General features: G+C 45.7%; 2 protein-coding genes across 3 annotated transcripts in view; both read left to right on the plus strand.

Annotated features, from left to right (window-relative positions):
- hydin (HYDIN axonemal central pair apparatus protein) overlaps window positions 1–2509 on the plus strand; it is a 72369-nt gene extending 69860 nt beyond the window's left edge. The window contains exons 91-95 of the mRNA XM_068731938.1: window positions 138–288; window positions 376–606; window positions 746–970; window positions 1550–1816; window positions 2140–2509. Coding sequence (XP_068588039.1) covers window positions 138–288; window positions 376–606; window positions 746–970; window positions 1550–1816; window positions 2140–2340 — 1075 coding nt within the window. The 3' untranslated portion in view covers window positions 2341–2509. The remainder of the gene's footprint in view (window positions 1–137; window positions 289–375; window positions 607–745; window positions 971–1549; window positions 1817–2139) is intronic.
- A 975-nt stretch (window positions 2510–3484) lies between these two features.
- The window catches only part of necab2 (N-terminal EF-hand calcium binding protein 2), a 108265-nt gene continuing 96083 nt past the window's right edge, over window positions 3485–15666 (plus strand). For both annotated transcript variants that reach the window (XM_068731963.1, XM_068731964.1), the window contains exons 1-2: window positions 3485–3829; window positions 9696–9720. In XM_068731963.1, the coding sequence (XP_068588064.1) occupies window positions 3503–3829; window positions 9696–9720 (352 nt within the window). In that variant the 5' untranslated portion in view covers window positions 3485–3502. The remainder of the gene's footprint in view (window positions 3830–9695; window positions 9721–15666) is intronic.

The following is a 15666-nucleotide window of genomic DNA, read 5'->3' on the forward strand; positions in this document are numbered from 1 at the left end:
GAAGGACACAAATTGCAAAAAAAAAACCTCCTGCTGCATGTGAATGCTGAACAACTGATGAAATGAAATGAGGAGAATGAAACAAGCCCTGTTCGCACAGTTGCTCAGCAGACTCACGAGTGCTTCTGTGTGCTCAGGTTCCGTGTGTTGATGGAGATCCTGAAACCAGACAAACCAGACGCTACGGTGTCCCTGAAGGGTCTAGAATACATCGAGGTCTCCGCTTTGGCCCGTCGAGACTACAAGATGTCTTTCTTTACATACAGAGAGGGGCATTACAACACCAAGGTTTGCTCACACACACATTTCTGTGACCAGATCTGAATACGTGTCTCAGCCTTGTCCTCACGTCCCCCATTTAACCCTTCCCTTTAGGTGACGTTTCGTAATGAGGGGTCCGGAGAGTACTTGTACTACCTTGTTACCTTCAAGGCCACATCTCCAGGAGTCCTGTCCACCATAGAGCTGGTGACCCCTGTCCGTCAGATGGCCTCAGCCACCGTGCAGGTGGAGAACCCCCTGACCACTGATACCTGCCTGACCACTGAGTGTAAATGCCCTGAAATCAGTGCCCCACTTCTGCACACTGTGCCAGGACAGTCAAAGGTGAATACCGAGGACATGTAATTATGTACGGAACAAAGAGCTGTGTACACACACAATTCATTCTCTCTCTCTCTCTCTCTCTCTCTCTCTCTCTCTCTCTCTCTCTCTCTCTCTGTGTGTGTGCGTTTCCTCTCTTCAGGGCTCTCTAAGCTTTGAGTACCAGCCCCTGCGTGCAGGCGAGTCCACAGCCCGGCTGACTCTGCACAGTAATGATCTGGGCTACTTCCACTACGATCTGCTTCTCAGAGCTCTGCCCCCACCACCAGAGAAAACCGTCCACTTCAACACTTGTCTGGGCAGCAGCCATTCCGTTCTTGTTAAGTTTACCAACCACGCCCGCTTCAAAACTGAGTACTCAGGCAAGGTAAGAAAACAATGACTTGAAACTTTAGGTGCACGCCATGTTCCTGTGATACCCAGATGTTCTGTCGACTCCTGCCTGTTCTCTGCTGCTGTAGTTTTGCACTTACTAATGGATATGGGCCCCGGATAGTGTCTTTCAAAGGGGCACTTCACCAGTTCTACACATGCACTCGTCACGAGGACCACTACTTAGCCCGTGAAGACAGTTGTATGTGTTGTGTGGTTCTGGAGGAGAAAAGAGCCCTGGTCCCTTTAAGGCTGTCATTCTGACACTGCACCAAACCCTTGTAGTGAAAATGACACCTGACGCGTTGAATTCATTTGTTTCTAACAGTGTCTAGTTGAAATTTGAATTTGCCTGATGACTAGAGTGGAGGCAAGCTCAGCCCCAAAATATGAACAAATAATACATTTTGTAAAACTGAAATTTAGCAGTTATGTTTTTTATATTGGCGCATAAAGGGAAGTGACTGACTCAGGAGCCAGAAAGCTGAAACCATAGCCTGAAATTGATACCAACGTTATCACAGCGATGTATTTGTTGTCATGTGATCCCCTTGCTGTTATCTCTCTGCTGCAGACTGATTGCCCGGACTTCACAGTGGACAAGGCGCTACCCCAGGTGGGGTCAGAGGTCAGCATGGAGGTTTCTTTTGAACCTCATCAGCTGGGGAAAGTGAGGGGCCAGCTCAGCGTGTCCTCAGCGATCGGTGGCGATTACATCTTTCCCTTACACGGGATCAGCCTCCCTCCCAAAGCCCAGGGCCCGTTTAGCGTCCGGACCGGTCACAGAGTTGCCATCCCCTTCAAGAATATATTCCTGCAGACCACCACGTTCTCTTTTCAGGTAAAGACGTGATAATGGCCGGATATTGACCAGGGAAATAACCAGATTGAAGAGCGGAATACAATTCCAATACAACCACTGTGCAAAAAAAGCCAATAAATCTGTTGAAATCCGATGACATCATTTTCTTGGTTGGCAGTGCAGCATGAAGCAAGCAGCTTTAAATTTAGCCTGGAACAGTTACAGTAAAGAGAGTGCAGCAGTCTGGCGTTTACTCTCTCCCGTTTAGACCTCGAGCTTCTACAAAACGCTTCCATTTAATGAATGTCTTTAACGTTCTAATATGTCTGTGATTGATTCACCATTGTTTACCCTGCTCCTAGGTGGACAACACTTGTTTTTCAGTTAAAGAGGCGGACGCCATTCTCTCCAAAAAGACCCAAAACATCCTGATATCCTTTGAGGCCCCTCCTGAAGGCTTCCCGGGGCCGTGGTTCGGCAAGCTGACCGTCTCCAGCCAGCGCTCCGAGGGCCACAGCAAACCTTGTTCTTGGGTCTATTACCTGAAAGGGCTGCAGCTCTGAGGAATCCCAGAGAGAGATGTGCAAGAAATACATAAATAAATGCACAGGAAACAATTTGAACTCGAGCCTTCAGTGTGTAACTTATTTTGACGATGCTTCAGTTCAATGTGTTGACAAATGATTTATTCAATGCCTAAACTCCAATACCGGTGTCAGGAAATAGCCAGAATTGCCCTGTGTGTATTTATTTGCTTAGAATAATTAGTTGTCACATTTGGGTTTCGTAAATATTTGAAGAGTCAACAGAATAAAACCTGCAGAGGAAACCTGCCTGATGCCTGTCATTGCACACTCGTGTCCACATGGGGGCAATCATGTCAAGAGAGCTCACCATCTAGTGATTGGATAGGAATACATAATTGTTATTTATTTTTATTTTTTTTTGCCTTTTGCTCATCCTCACAACCTGCATGTTAAAGGGTCAACTTTCTACCGGGAGATGATTTGTCCAAACCACACTGTTAGACAATTGGCACATTGCAGGCAAGACTATAGCTTACTGTGCTGAAAGGGCATGAGCTGGAGGAGACGCTCATTACCAAAGGTTAGATTTGACATTCTCCCCCACACCCACACCCCCCCCCCCCCCCCCCACACACACACACACACACACGCACACACACACACACCCCTAAACCTCTAATGAGGAGCTGGACTGACAGTTCGAGAGACACTCCTCTTACTCCAAGAGTAAAATCCTCTGATCCTCCCAAAGTGAGCCACACAGGACACACACGCGCACACACACACACACACACACACACACACACACGCGCACTAAGAGGTCTCTAGCTTGACTGCTCACCCAGACCGAACATTGAAAACAACAACTAAATTTCATATTTGCTTCACATTTAAGAAGAACAAAGTGTATGTTCACTCAAAGTAAAAATATAAAAAATAATGTACAATAAGAAGTACAGTAAATACCAGTAAGAGCATCAAAGTCACTATAAATTGTCCACATTTTTTAAATGTCAGTCCTCATAAGAATCGAAAGACCACTTCTCGTTAGATAGATAATATTGGAGTTAAGTAATGCAGGATGGGTGGGTGTGTTTTTGGGGTGGGTGCTGTGATGTAACTGAGGAGCTTGGAGGGGGGGGGGGGGGCGTCTCTCTCTCCCCCATAGAGCGCAGCATGAGCGCTCCGCAGCAAAAGGATGTGTGAGCAGGCAGCGCGCTACTGTAGGGACGGAGTCCACAAACTGCTGAACAAAGAACAAGCCAAACTTCGAGCCCAGGAAAGCCGCGAGCAGCCGAAACCCGTAGCCGGTCAGGACAGCGAGTCCGCGACGGCAGCGCAGTCCGGAAACAGCGGCGCCCAGCCCGGTGGAATCGACGGGCTCGTCCGCTGGATCGTCACCAAAATGAGCGACAACAAGAACATCTCCAGCCGGGAGTACGCCTCCAGCAAGGAGGACGTGGCCGTGGCTCAAGAGCAGTTCTTCGCCCCGGAGCCGCGTAGAGGCATCTCCGTTATTTTGGATGTGAGTATAACGGGAGGCTTCGCGGGGCTGCGGTGGTCAGCCTGAACGGGTCGGATGGGGAGGGTGTTGTGGGGATGAAGACGTCCAGCGAGCGGTGCGTACGGGACCGGTGCAGTGCGCACTTACGCACAGAAGTGTACCGTCGAGGGCTTGTAGCGCGAGCTTAAACGGGGCAGGCAGGTGCTTTTCCCGCTTAATTAACACTCTGGGAGGCACGTGTCCGTCGGCGACCAAGCCAGCTGTGTTCCCCCGGCGATCGGGCAGCGTCCGAACACTGTGCTTTCACATCTTTTCTCCTTGTCCAAAACATGTTCCGTAGAGTCGCTCGTTGACCGACCCGCCCCTTCAGCTTGGCTCAAATTGTGCACTTCTTTTCTACGCCGATGCAGAAGTCATCATTAGATTCAGATGAGTGCAGTACGGCGCTGCTTTTGGTGATGGTTTACTGTACAAGAAAGTCCGACGCGCACCACCGCACCTCGCCGCTCAGCACACCCAAAGAAAAGAAAAAAGCAGCATCGCTGAGTCTGTTTCATCACAACACTTTAATTATTAATGAAAACTTCTTACTGTGATATTTGTACTGATCCAGTTGTTACAGAAACCCCGATCATATATTTAATTTCACGCAGAGGTCTGCGGATAGACCTGTACAACGGTACAGTTACGCAGCGCCATGCCGATTTGGGTCACCTCATCAATACCGTTGGGTTATTTTTCACCACCGCCCCACTAAATCTTCTCCCCGGAGATCAGCTGATGTCGCTTTTAATGCTTTAAACGGGGTAAGAAAACAAAAGTAGTTCACTTTCTGCAGACCCTGACCACGACCCAAATAGACTGATAAGGAAAAGGCTACACGGGAAACCAATTATGATCGAGGCCAGAGGGGGCCAATGCATCCTAGTACCCTAGTAAATGGAGTCTGTGTGAGCGTGTAGAGGGGTTGATGGGGAGAGGGGGGGGGTTAGCCTAGTTTTCTTCTGATACTCCATACTCCCTCCCTGAGGCAGATGCAGTGCAGCAGGGTTTCTTAAGCTTTGAGTCAGGACCCAAAATGGCTCTTTGACCTGTTTCTGATGTGTGACCCATGGAACAGCTGGTCTGTTTCTAATCACGTGGTGTTAGATCAATGTATGTGAAAAGTGTGGGTCACAGGCAAGAAATGCCTAAAAAGAAGAAAAAAAAAGTTGAATTTCCAACTTTAGGCACGGCTCAAAGACAAGCTGCGCTTTGGTTTTACATTAAAATCATATTTCAGTACAAGTGCAGGCCGCGCCTTCTGCCATTTTCTCTCGCGGGCACACTTTTCCTGCATTGGCTTGAACTTTGAAATTGAAATGACTTTTCCAATATTATTGACCACAGCATTATTATCACGATGACGGAGTCCGCGCCAAAGGGATTGAGCGATCGCTGCAGGTGTGTGCGCGCGCGCGCGCGCGTGTGTGCCTCCAGGCAGCATTCTGCTCATTAGACCCTCCCCGCATGCTTGTTTCTCATTGCTTTCCTGCTCTCGTCTTCTCCTTCATCTTAACCCCCGATGCACCTTTCTTTCTTTCTATATCCTTTAAACTCCTTTCATCAGCCCCCCTCCCTCGTGCTTCTCGTCTTCCTCCTCTCCTCAACCAGGCCAAGAAAACATCCATTCTTAATAAGGTTAGGAGATGGATGCAATGATCTCCCTCTCTCTGTCTCTGTCTGCTCTCTCTCTCTCTCTCTCTCTCTCTGTCTCTCTCTCTCTCGCTCTCTCTCTCTCTCTCTCTCTCCAAGCACGCACGCACGCACACACACACACACACACACACACACACACACACACACACACACACACACACACACACACACACACACCGCCTCCTCACCGCGACATTTTCCCTCCTCTCCGAGCCCGTCTGTCTCAGCAGCTCCTCCAGAGTTGACTGTTTTTTCTCCAGGAGTTGAGTGCAGCCGGAGAGCAGAACAATGAGAGCGGCTGTCGTTTGGAACGCCGTGAGTCTCAGCAGAGCGCTCTCTCTCTCTCTCTCTCTCTCTCTCTCTCTCTCTCTCTCTCTCTCTCTCTCTCTCTCTCTCTCTCTCTCTCTGGACTGTTCAGACGGCTACAGTCGCCGCCTGAACGCACCACCCGCTTATAGTCTGTCAATCAATAACAGGTGTGCAGTACAGGAGCTCCATACTGGTTTACATGTGCGTTGTACTGAAGAACTGGTTTGGTGTCGTTAAAAAGTTGCATCCTGACGGTTGTTGCACTGCAGTCTCGAGCGTTGCTTGAAAAAAAACCAACAACAGCTGAAACAATCAATCATCAAAAAATTTGCAGATTCATTTTCTCTTGATCAACTAGTTTTATTTCAGCCTCATTTGAAGTATTAAATGTGAAAGTCGGAGATTATTAGTTGAAACAATAAAACACTTGATAACGAAACGCGTCAAGTGTTTTCTGACAGTTTCTTTGCATTTGTATGTGGGCAGTCCTATCAGCGCTGCTCCAGCCCTGTGTTCTCAGGTGTGATGGAGAGGATTCTGTGTAGTTCCGCATCACGGCTGTGAGATGGAGGATACGTTAAGAGATACCCCACCAGCATCCTTTTCTAGGACCGCCCACTGGAGGCTGGAAAGGCGTCTACAGTTGTGTCCTTCACGTGAACAACAACAGCTACAGCAGCCCGTAAAATATAAAGTATGACATAACCCACAGCATAACACACTGTATAGCAGGGACGTGCGGTCAGGGGAGGCAGGTGATGACAAGTAAAAAACTAATAATGCTAAAATAAATATTAATATTTCTCTACTGATCTGTGCTATAAATATACTGTATGTATGATTCCAATCATTTCAAGCATTTTTATAATCAAAATCGCTGAATTAGCGCATGTCCTGTTTCAGCACACGTGAGGTGAGGCAGCGACGAGCTGTTCCTCACCTCAGACTGCGCAAGCGTGCCTTTTGCTTTCTCATTGTTTGTCACCACTGTAATATTTGTAAACACTTGTATTATATGTCCTTTCTTTCCACATACTGTATTTCACGTATGTGTAGAACATATTTAGTGTTGCTGATCTGACATTAAACCGCAGTGAAAAAGCACAGAGAGGAGGAAAACAGTACCTCTGCCTCAAAGAAGAGGGCGTGTGAGAGCCCACGGGTCAGGTTATGCTTGTTCTTCTACACTTCTCTTCTTCTTATATTTTGCTTTGACCACAAACATGTAAGATTCTATATTCAAGCTTAAAAATGTCTAAAAAAACAAGGAAATATGAACAAATCAACAGCAATTCAACGTCGGACAGGTTAAGTAACCTTTTATGTGTTTGTTGTTCTCTTTATACATCCGTGGTTGTTACGCAGATTATCGCGGAATCTCACGATTTTCGCGGGAGGTGCCCGCGAGCGCTCCGCTTCTGAAACGCTCCCGGTGGAATCAAATATGTACCTTACCTATGTGTGTGTAAAGAATGCTGATATGAAAAACAACCAGTAGTCAATGTGCAAGCTGCCAATTGAATGGTGATTTAAGCTTCTCTATTGGGTTCATATGTTTGTAAATCTGACTTATGTAGAGTCAGTGCCTCAGCAGACACGAGCCTCACCGCACGTCCCTGCTGTATAGTTTACTGTGTTAACAAGTTGAGGGGTCAATAGAGTAAAAAACTTTAAATTTAACCGATCGATGACTTGCATTAAGACAATTATTTAATTGCGTGACACGCATGTTTAAAAATGCAAATGAGGCATTGTCTGATCAAATATGTGCTAATTTTCATATTATTTTGCATAAATTGCAAAGTTGTTCACATATTAAGAGGCAAATATTTTTTACAGAGGGAATCTCTTGATACAAATCTCTTTGTATCACTCCATAAATCAGAAAATACTGCCAACAGCCATGAAAAGAAATCAATTGACACCATGTTTTTTGGAATATGATGTTCTATAAATCAGGGTAATGATTGATGTATGAACATATCCCTCTCCGTCAGAATATAGAAAGGAATGACACCGGACGGTCTGGTGAATGTGAGTGCGACTGAAATGGAGATTTCTGGGTCTGAGAAAAAAAACTCATTTTGAGAAAACAACCTTTAAAGATATTTATTGTAAGATTACAGACACTACACTACAGGGTAAGAAATGAACGCATCGCCATAAACCGTCACCGGTTGGTTACTTGCATTAAGTCAATTCTGTTTTGTATAGCAAGTTGTCTGAAATGTTATGTTTAAATATGTAAATGAGGTATTATCTAAGGTTAACTTCTGATGGATGTAGCAGAAATATACAGACACAAGTAGACTAAGTAGTAAAACAAAAAGAAAAACACCTAAATGTGTATTTTGGATGTTATTTTCCACTTAAATAAGATATGGAGAAAAAAAAAATCTCAAAATCTCCCAGTGCATGAAAAACCATGTTTTTGTGCCTCACCTAAAGGTGTGTTATGCGTGGAACAAATCACTACACGCACGGAGAGTAACTCCGCGCGCGTCTCCCTCTCACGTCTGTTCACTTCATCTTCTGCCCCCCCCCCCCCCCCCCCCCCCCCCCCCCCCCCCCACGTCTCCTGGCTGTTGTCAGTAGGAACAGTTTACATCAAACTCTGAAGCACCGATGAAAGCACCAGACCTGCCACTCTCAATTCCACAGGGAGAGAAGCTTTCACCGAAGCTGTAAGTCAGCGCGTGTTCCTCCGTGGATAGAATGCGGTGCGCACGTACACGCGACAACTAATCATGCCTCTGTTTGTAGATCAGCGGAGCTTTGTTTCACGCGCACATAGTACATACTCATTGTTCTATCCGCCGCTACGCCAATAAACCTTTCAGTCACGCGCCACTGCATTTTATCTGGTTGAGACGCACTCCGTGTGTTCTTGTGCGTCACTTAGTGTTTGCGTGGACTGCGCGGCAATGCGCGAGAGAACGAACAGAACGGAAAGACCGAAACATTTGTACTTGCAGTCGTACACTCGCCGGGGTTGTGGTTTTTTTTGCAGCGAGGAACCGGAAATGATGTCCCCTACTAAACATTGAAGATTTAAAAAAAAAAGAGTTTTGTGAATATTTATTACATTTATTTTATAACTTTAACTAACATTGTTTTCTGCGTTCCCTTACTAAACTATAGTTATTTGTTTCTTTTTTTTTAAACTCAATCCTTATGCTATTGCTCTAAACAACAGCTATAGGTAAACTATGCGATAATGTCCGTATTGCTAAACCACCACAAACATGCGTATCTATGGTCTTTCTGCATTTCTGTACTCTCGGTTCCCTCGGCGCATGCCTAAATACTGGAGGGACTAGAATCCAGAAGACCTGGGGGACGAGGAAGTGGAAGAGAGCATGGGTGGAAGGATGCGTCCAACAGTAAAAACTGGCAAAACGGTATGCAGAGCAAATCTAGCAGAACATGGTGCCTTTGGTGGCTCTTTGTCCTGTAGAGGCATGATTCGCTCTTCAGGCTGGAGCGGTCCCAGGTTCAAATCCTGGACCAGTCCTCTGACAGTGTCATAGGTGCGACTTTAGAAAAAAAACAACCATGCAACTTAACGATAGCTTTCAAGTCAGTCACAGAGCGGAGGTATATTTAACATGAGCATATAGGTCTCTTGCCCTTTTTTACACTCTGATGACACTCTACTGAGTTTGCAGAAGAGCGAGCAGAAGACGCTGTAACCTATGGGCAGTCATTGTTCCCAGGCTTTAACTTTGTCCTTAATAGCTTAATAACTACAAAGTCACTTCCCTTAACACTTGAATGGAAGGAGCTCCTGTTATGGCTCTTTTATTCTACGTTCTTCCTGTTCATACTGCCGATATCCCTCCTATGATGCTGATTACACCGTCTTGCTTTCTGTTCACAGATATTCAGAAGAGCTGACAAAGATGGTGAGTGAATTCATTCGTTCTCTTGATCAGTTCATGTCACGCATTTGTTGAAGGTTATCCATTGTAGAACTTTCCTAGACTTACTGTTTGATGTTTTATTTTTTCGAACAATTCATACATCGTGGTAAAGAACCTTTAATAGTAGATCCTCTCCCGCACTTATCTATTGCTGCCGTCTCGTTGTTTGATTGGGCAGCAGACTGAGAGATTCTTTTTAAGGGCTTATCAACGTTGAACGTTTTATCACGTCAAGATCTGGACGGACTTGAACGGAAAAAAAGTGCGATCCAGATGCAAATGTAAAAAAAATTCAAAATCTGTACATACCTTTCTTATTGGTGCCATCTTCACTGTTCACACACACATATGCCACTTATGACAATAATAATGGCTGCGTTCCACTTTGGTGCGTTGACTTGCCCCTGTGCTTTTCCACAATGTCTGCTTTAAGAAAGCTTTTCTCTTTCAGTAAATACCTCAGAGGACCAGACAGTCTTGGCAGATGCTCTCTGAATGTTCACTTCTGTTTTCAGACCGTTTGCATCTGCAGTTTTTTTTGCTTCCATGGACGAAAAATTCACAAGAAGTGAATCTAAACAAACAACCTGTTCCTCAACTATTTCCGCCTTGTCGGGGAGTTTTTCAGACAGTTGGTCTTGTTTCAACACAGACTCGCGGTTTATTGTCTCTGAAGCCTTTTGTGGAGCGTAAAACGAGCGAGCGTTATGCTCTGTGTGTCTACTGTCTGAGCTGCTGCTGCTGTATTTTTAGCATTTTGGAACATTGAAGTGTTTTCAGAAGGGGAAAGTTTAGATTGCTGTGTTTTGCTGTGCCAGTGAGCAATTTGTTTGTACCCTCTGGCGTTGCATGAACTGCTACGTTCTCTCTCTCTCTCTCTCTCTCTCTCTCTCTCTCTCTCTCTCTCTCTCCATCACCACACTTGCTCTACTCCCTTCTACATCTCCTCCTGCTCTATCCATTTTTCCTCTCTCTCATCCTTTCCCTCCTCTCCTCTTTTATCCCCGTCACTGTCGTTGACTAAAAAAGAATTTAACTAATGAGGAAACGGGATAAAAAAGCTGCGCTTTTATAGCAGCCAGATGGTCATTTGCTCTTCCAGTGCGTCCACTTGTGTGTGTGTGTGTGTGTGTGTGTGTGTGTGTGTGTGTGCACGTTTTTCTTTCTTCTTTGCCTCCTCTTCAGCTCTATATGGTCCAAAAATGTATTTAAGTAAAGAAGAGATCTGTTCACTTAAACCTGCACTACCATGACGGTTTATTTAATCGCTGCTCAGTCATCCGTCTGACCTCTGTTTCTTTAGTTGTTAGCACAACAGCTCTGTGTGTGTGTGTGTGTGTGTGTGTGTGTGTGATGCACACTGCACACAATCCATTTATCAACCGAAGTAGTACACTAACACAACATAAACAGTTTTTACAGATGATTTCACTTTTGACGTAATTGCTGTAGATAACATTTTTATCTTGCCTGGTGCTAAGAGACACGATTGTGCCTTTACAACAGACTGTTGTCAACATTTGATAATTAACAACGGCTCCGATACGGAACCTCAGTTCAGACGCGACAACATGTGCATGTTCATTTCACGCTGATCTTATTAAGCTGTGGCCATTCTCCTGGAGGTCAGACTGTAGTTTTTTGAGTGAGAACACTTCGATGAGCAGTTTCGGTTCTTCTTCTGTGCTGTTGCTGCCATCTTTGTTTTTTCCATCGTCGTTGAGTATTTTACAGTGAGTGAAACAGCGCCCCTCTAAATCCTCTGTGGTGAAGGATGCGCTCCTACGTCTGTCTATGCTCTTCAAGCATCCTGTGGCAAAACGTATCGAGGGATTAACCAATCAGATGAGGCCGCCGCCATGCTGCCAAACTGTGATTAGTCAAGGCAGTGGCCTTTGCCCGTTAGCAAGTAGCACCATTAGCAAGTGCAGTTAAAAAAGTGAAAAAAAAACATACTTAACTACCGCTACAGAAGCAATTTATAACTACATTTGATTGGACATTGAGAGTTACAGTAAATGAAAAAGTCACACAACGCGCCGTGAAATTGATGCTTCTTGGACACGTCTGAACTGACGATGCTCTGGACTTAGCAAGCGACATTAGCACCAAGGAGCACAAATGAAAATGCTAACATTCTACGACATGGTTTTTGACCACTTCGCCACCATGAAACACAGGAGAATGGCTTTTCCTCTGAGTGAAAGCCCCCCCCCCCCCCTCTCTCTCTCTCTCTCATGCCGTGCTTTAGCTGCCCGTCAGTCCACTGACGTACTTGTTACATTGCGGTTGCACAGAAAATCAGCACCACGGACAGCAACCACTGTCTGAACAGCTGACGCGATGGTGAATGTTTGTGCAGGTCTGGCATGCCTACTGGGTGGCTGCTAGTCTTTTCGGTCATGTAGTATAATAAACATTTGGCCTAGTTTTAAACAACAGGGCAGTATGGGAAGTATTTGTGTACGTCACACACATAAAGCGGTTTGTAGCCTGCTGATTGTTGGACGTGAACATGAACGCAACACTTTAAACGTCTCCTGATTGAGTTTGTGAATGACTTCTTCTTTCATTCATTATCGATTATGCATCTTGTTGGGGGGGGGGGTTTGCATAAGAACATGCATACATTAACAAGATGTCTCTGACCGTGTGTGTGTGTGAGTGTGTGTGTGTAAGTGAGAACAACACCACGCTAGCTTGTAGCATTGTGTGTGTAACAGTCTCTCTTGGGGTGTTTCAACAACTCCATTGCTGCTGGAAACGCAACACAAACTGAATTTAAAGAGGCATGTATGAGTGTGGATGGGCGAGGAGCATCAGAACAAGAGAATGGAGAGACGGAGAGTCAATGAGGGAAAAAAGAGAGAAGAAGAAACGCTGGTTACCATGAGGAAACGTAGTCATTTGATGTATGGAACGCATGCTGGAAAGACAGAACCAGCGAGCAGAAGCTGAGGAAGAGCTATTTTTATCCTCTCCCCCCCCCTCTCTCCTGGGAGAAGACTGGGAACTGTTTTAATGAGTGAGAGAGGGAGCATGGAGACGCTTACTGGGAGAGGAGAGAATTGTTAAAAGAAAAGGAGGTGCGGGGAGGGGAGGGGAGAGATTGACAGAAGGAGAGGCAGGAGGTGGCAGAGTCTAAAAAGGGGGGGTGGAGGCCAACGGAGAGAAAAGAGATGCAAGATAAGGGCGAAGAGAGGAAGAGGAGCGAGGGAAAAAGAGAGAGAGTGTCTGACAACGGGTCAGTAATTGAGGTTTATTGGCCGAGTTCAGTCTCTGCATTCATAGCACTGATTTCAGGGCCGGCCTTTCTGCCCCTAAGCTGCTGAAACAGCAAGCTAGCGAGTGTGTGTGTGTGTGTGTGTGTGTGTGTGTGTGTGTGTGTGTGTGCGTGTGTGTGTGTGTGCGTGTGTGTGTGTGTGTGTGTGTTTGTGTGTGCATTATGCATTCACCTTGACTTCAAATACAAGTTGCATGCATCAGTGAGCTTTTTGTGTGTGATTGTGTGTGCTCGTCTATATGGTGTGCTTCAGGGGCGGTGCAAGACGTTGTAAACATTCGGGGCTCAGCCCAAACGAAGGGGGGGGGGGGCTCGGTTCTGTAGAAAGTGCTGTGTTGTGCCAAAGTGGTGTTTATGAAGAGAACGTCACTCCTGCCTCCAGACTGCTTTTCCTTTACGTCTGTAGCGTGTTTAGTGAGAAACACGATGGTGCCTGGCGAGATGCTTGGACAGATAAGGAGAAGATGGTGAATCTAATTTAATTGGTCAATTTGGTTAGCAATTAGAGCCGCGTTGTTATTTTCTTTTTTTTTTTTAAAGTAGCACCATGCATCCGGCGAGGTTCATGACCTGCTTTTATCTACTTGTCAACTTCATTTATTCACTCCATCCTTCTGGTTAGCGCTAGCTAGCTAGCTAGCTCCCAATGCAGTCCTCTAAAGCAGAGCGCTGCACAAACGCACTGACCGAGGGGAAAAGTAACAAAGTTGAAGGTATTATAAAAACCTAAAAGATTCAGGCTTTTGAGAAGTGTGTGTGTGTGTGTGTGTGTGTGTGTGTGTGTGTGTGTGTGTGTGTGTGTGTGTGTTGCTTGGGGTTCTCACGGCTGACTCAAAGACATTGTTATGCAGCAGCTGGAGTGTTTCAGCAGCCAATGATTCTATGAAACAGTTGCATCATTTGACAGCACTTAGTTTCCTGTTTGCACTTGCTGCAGCACCTCCAATATGACACAGAGCTGCTGTTGTTTGAAACACAATCTTTGCAAGTAGAATGGAAGTGTTATGAAATAATAACGTGGGTTATTTTAATTGGATTGCTTTCTGTAAACGCTGACTCAACGAAATCAAGTTGTATTTCCCTTTTTAATTGCTTTGGACTTGAAAAAACCTGTTGTGCATAATAATGCTGGGAATCATGTGAGGTCACCAAACTCAATGTACCAATGAGTTTGGTGTCTGATAATGCAATCGGACATTTTTTTTTATGGAAGACATGTTAACCGGTAAAAGCACAAGTTTATTCATAATATAATCAATGATGGCTGAATTCCATGTAGCTGCTTCAGTTTCAGGATCCTGGTGCCGTACATGTTTTCATCAATTTATACAAGCAGTCAGATAAATCGGAACTCCAATCTGACTACAACGGTCTATAATATACAAATCTGCATCTTTACCCCAGTGCACGTTTTGCAGTCTTTTGCGTCTTGCAGAAACAGAGCAGCAAATCTTGGTAGCGATAGCAACAAGCTAGCGGACTGCAAAGGGCCGTCTCAGCTGCTCGCACAAGGAGGAGCGTGTTTAAGCTCCGCCCTCGGTGAAACACAGAGATCAGGAGAGAGGAGAGGGAGAGGAGGGAGAGAGGAGAGAGAGGAGAGGGAGAGAGGAGAGAGATAGGAGAGAGAGAGGAGAGAGAGAGGAGGGAGAGAGGGGAGAGAGGAGAGAGAGAGGAGGGAGAGAGGAGAGAGAAATGAGGGAGAGAGGAGAGAGAGAGGAGAAAGAGAGGATGGAGAGAGGATGGAGAGAGGAGGGAGAGAGGAGAGAGAGGAGAGGGAGAGAGGAGAGAGAAATGAGGGAGAGAGGAGAGAGATAGGAGAGAGAGAGGAGAAAGAGAGGATGGAGAGAGGAGGGGGAGAGGAGAGAGAGGAGGGAGAGAGGAGAGAGAGAAGAGGGAGAGAGGAGAGAGAGAGGAGAGAGAGTGGAGGGAGAGAGAGAGGAGGGAGAGAAAGAAGACAAGCGTGACAGTAAATTACAGCAAAACGCAGAAGTGAATGAGTCGTTCAGTGTCCCGTGTCCAGAAATCTCTTGAATATCTATTAAATAGTGAGTGGTGAATGAGGGAGTGATTTTGGACACCTCACATTTGAGGTCTAATTAGGTGATATAGGCTAAGTGAAAACACCTGTATGTGTGTGTGTGTGTGTGTGTGTGTGTGTGTGTGTGTGTGTGTGTGTGTGTGTGAGTGTGTGTCAGTCATAGTTGTGTGGGGCCTTTAACTGCGCCTGTGCCTCATTTTCAGGATGACACTTTTGGCAACTTATTGGAGAGACACTGATACAACCAGGGACACAGACATGTTCTATCTGTGCTCTCATCAGTTAGCGGGTAGCTTTATTTATTTTTTTTAGCTTCTTGCCTTGTGACTCATCAGCCATCTGCTAATTATCGTCACAGTGTTTGACATTAAGACAGAAAGCAGACGGAGTTTAGGGAGGCTTGTTTATCCGCGCTGTCACGACTGGAAATAACTACAACCGTACAGCTAACAGCAAATAGGAGGGTGCAGCTGCTTCTGTTCAGTGTTACCAAACAGAGCTCATCACTGTTACATTAATGAAAGTGATTTTTGGTTGTTCGGATGCGTGGTGCCCAAATGCTCTGTGCTGTTCACTCGACTTCCTCCCATCGGATCAGCCGTCAATC

The sequence above is a fragment of the Cebidichthys violaceus genome, unplaced genomic scaffold (genome assembly GCF_023349555.1).
Source record: "Cebidichthys violaceus isolate CVI_PGR_0920_01 unplaced genomic scaffold, fCebVio1.0.p SCAF_55, whole genome shotgun sequence".
In the NCBI taxonomy this organism is placed as follows: domain Eukaryota; kingdom Metazoa; phylum Chordata; class Actinopteri; order Perciformes; family Stichaeidae; genus Cebidichthys; species Cebidichthys violaceus.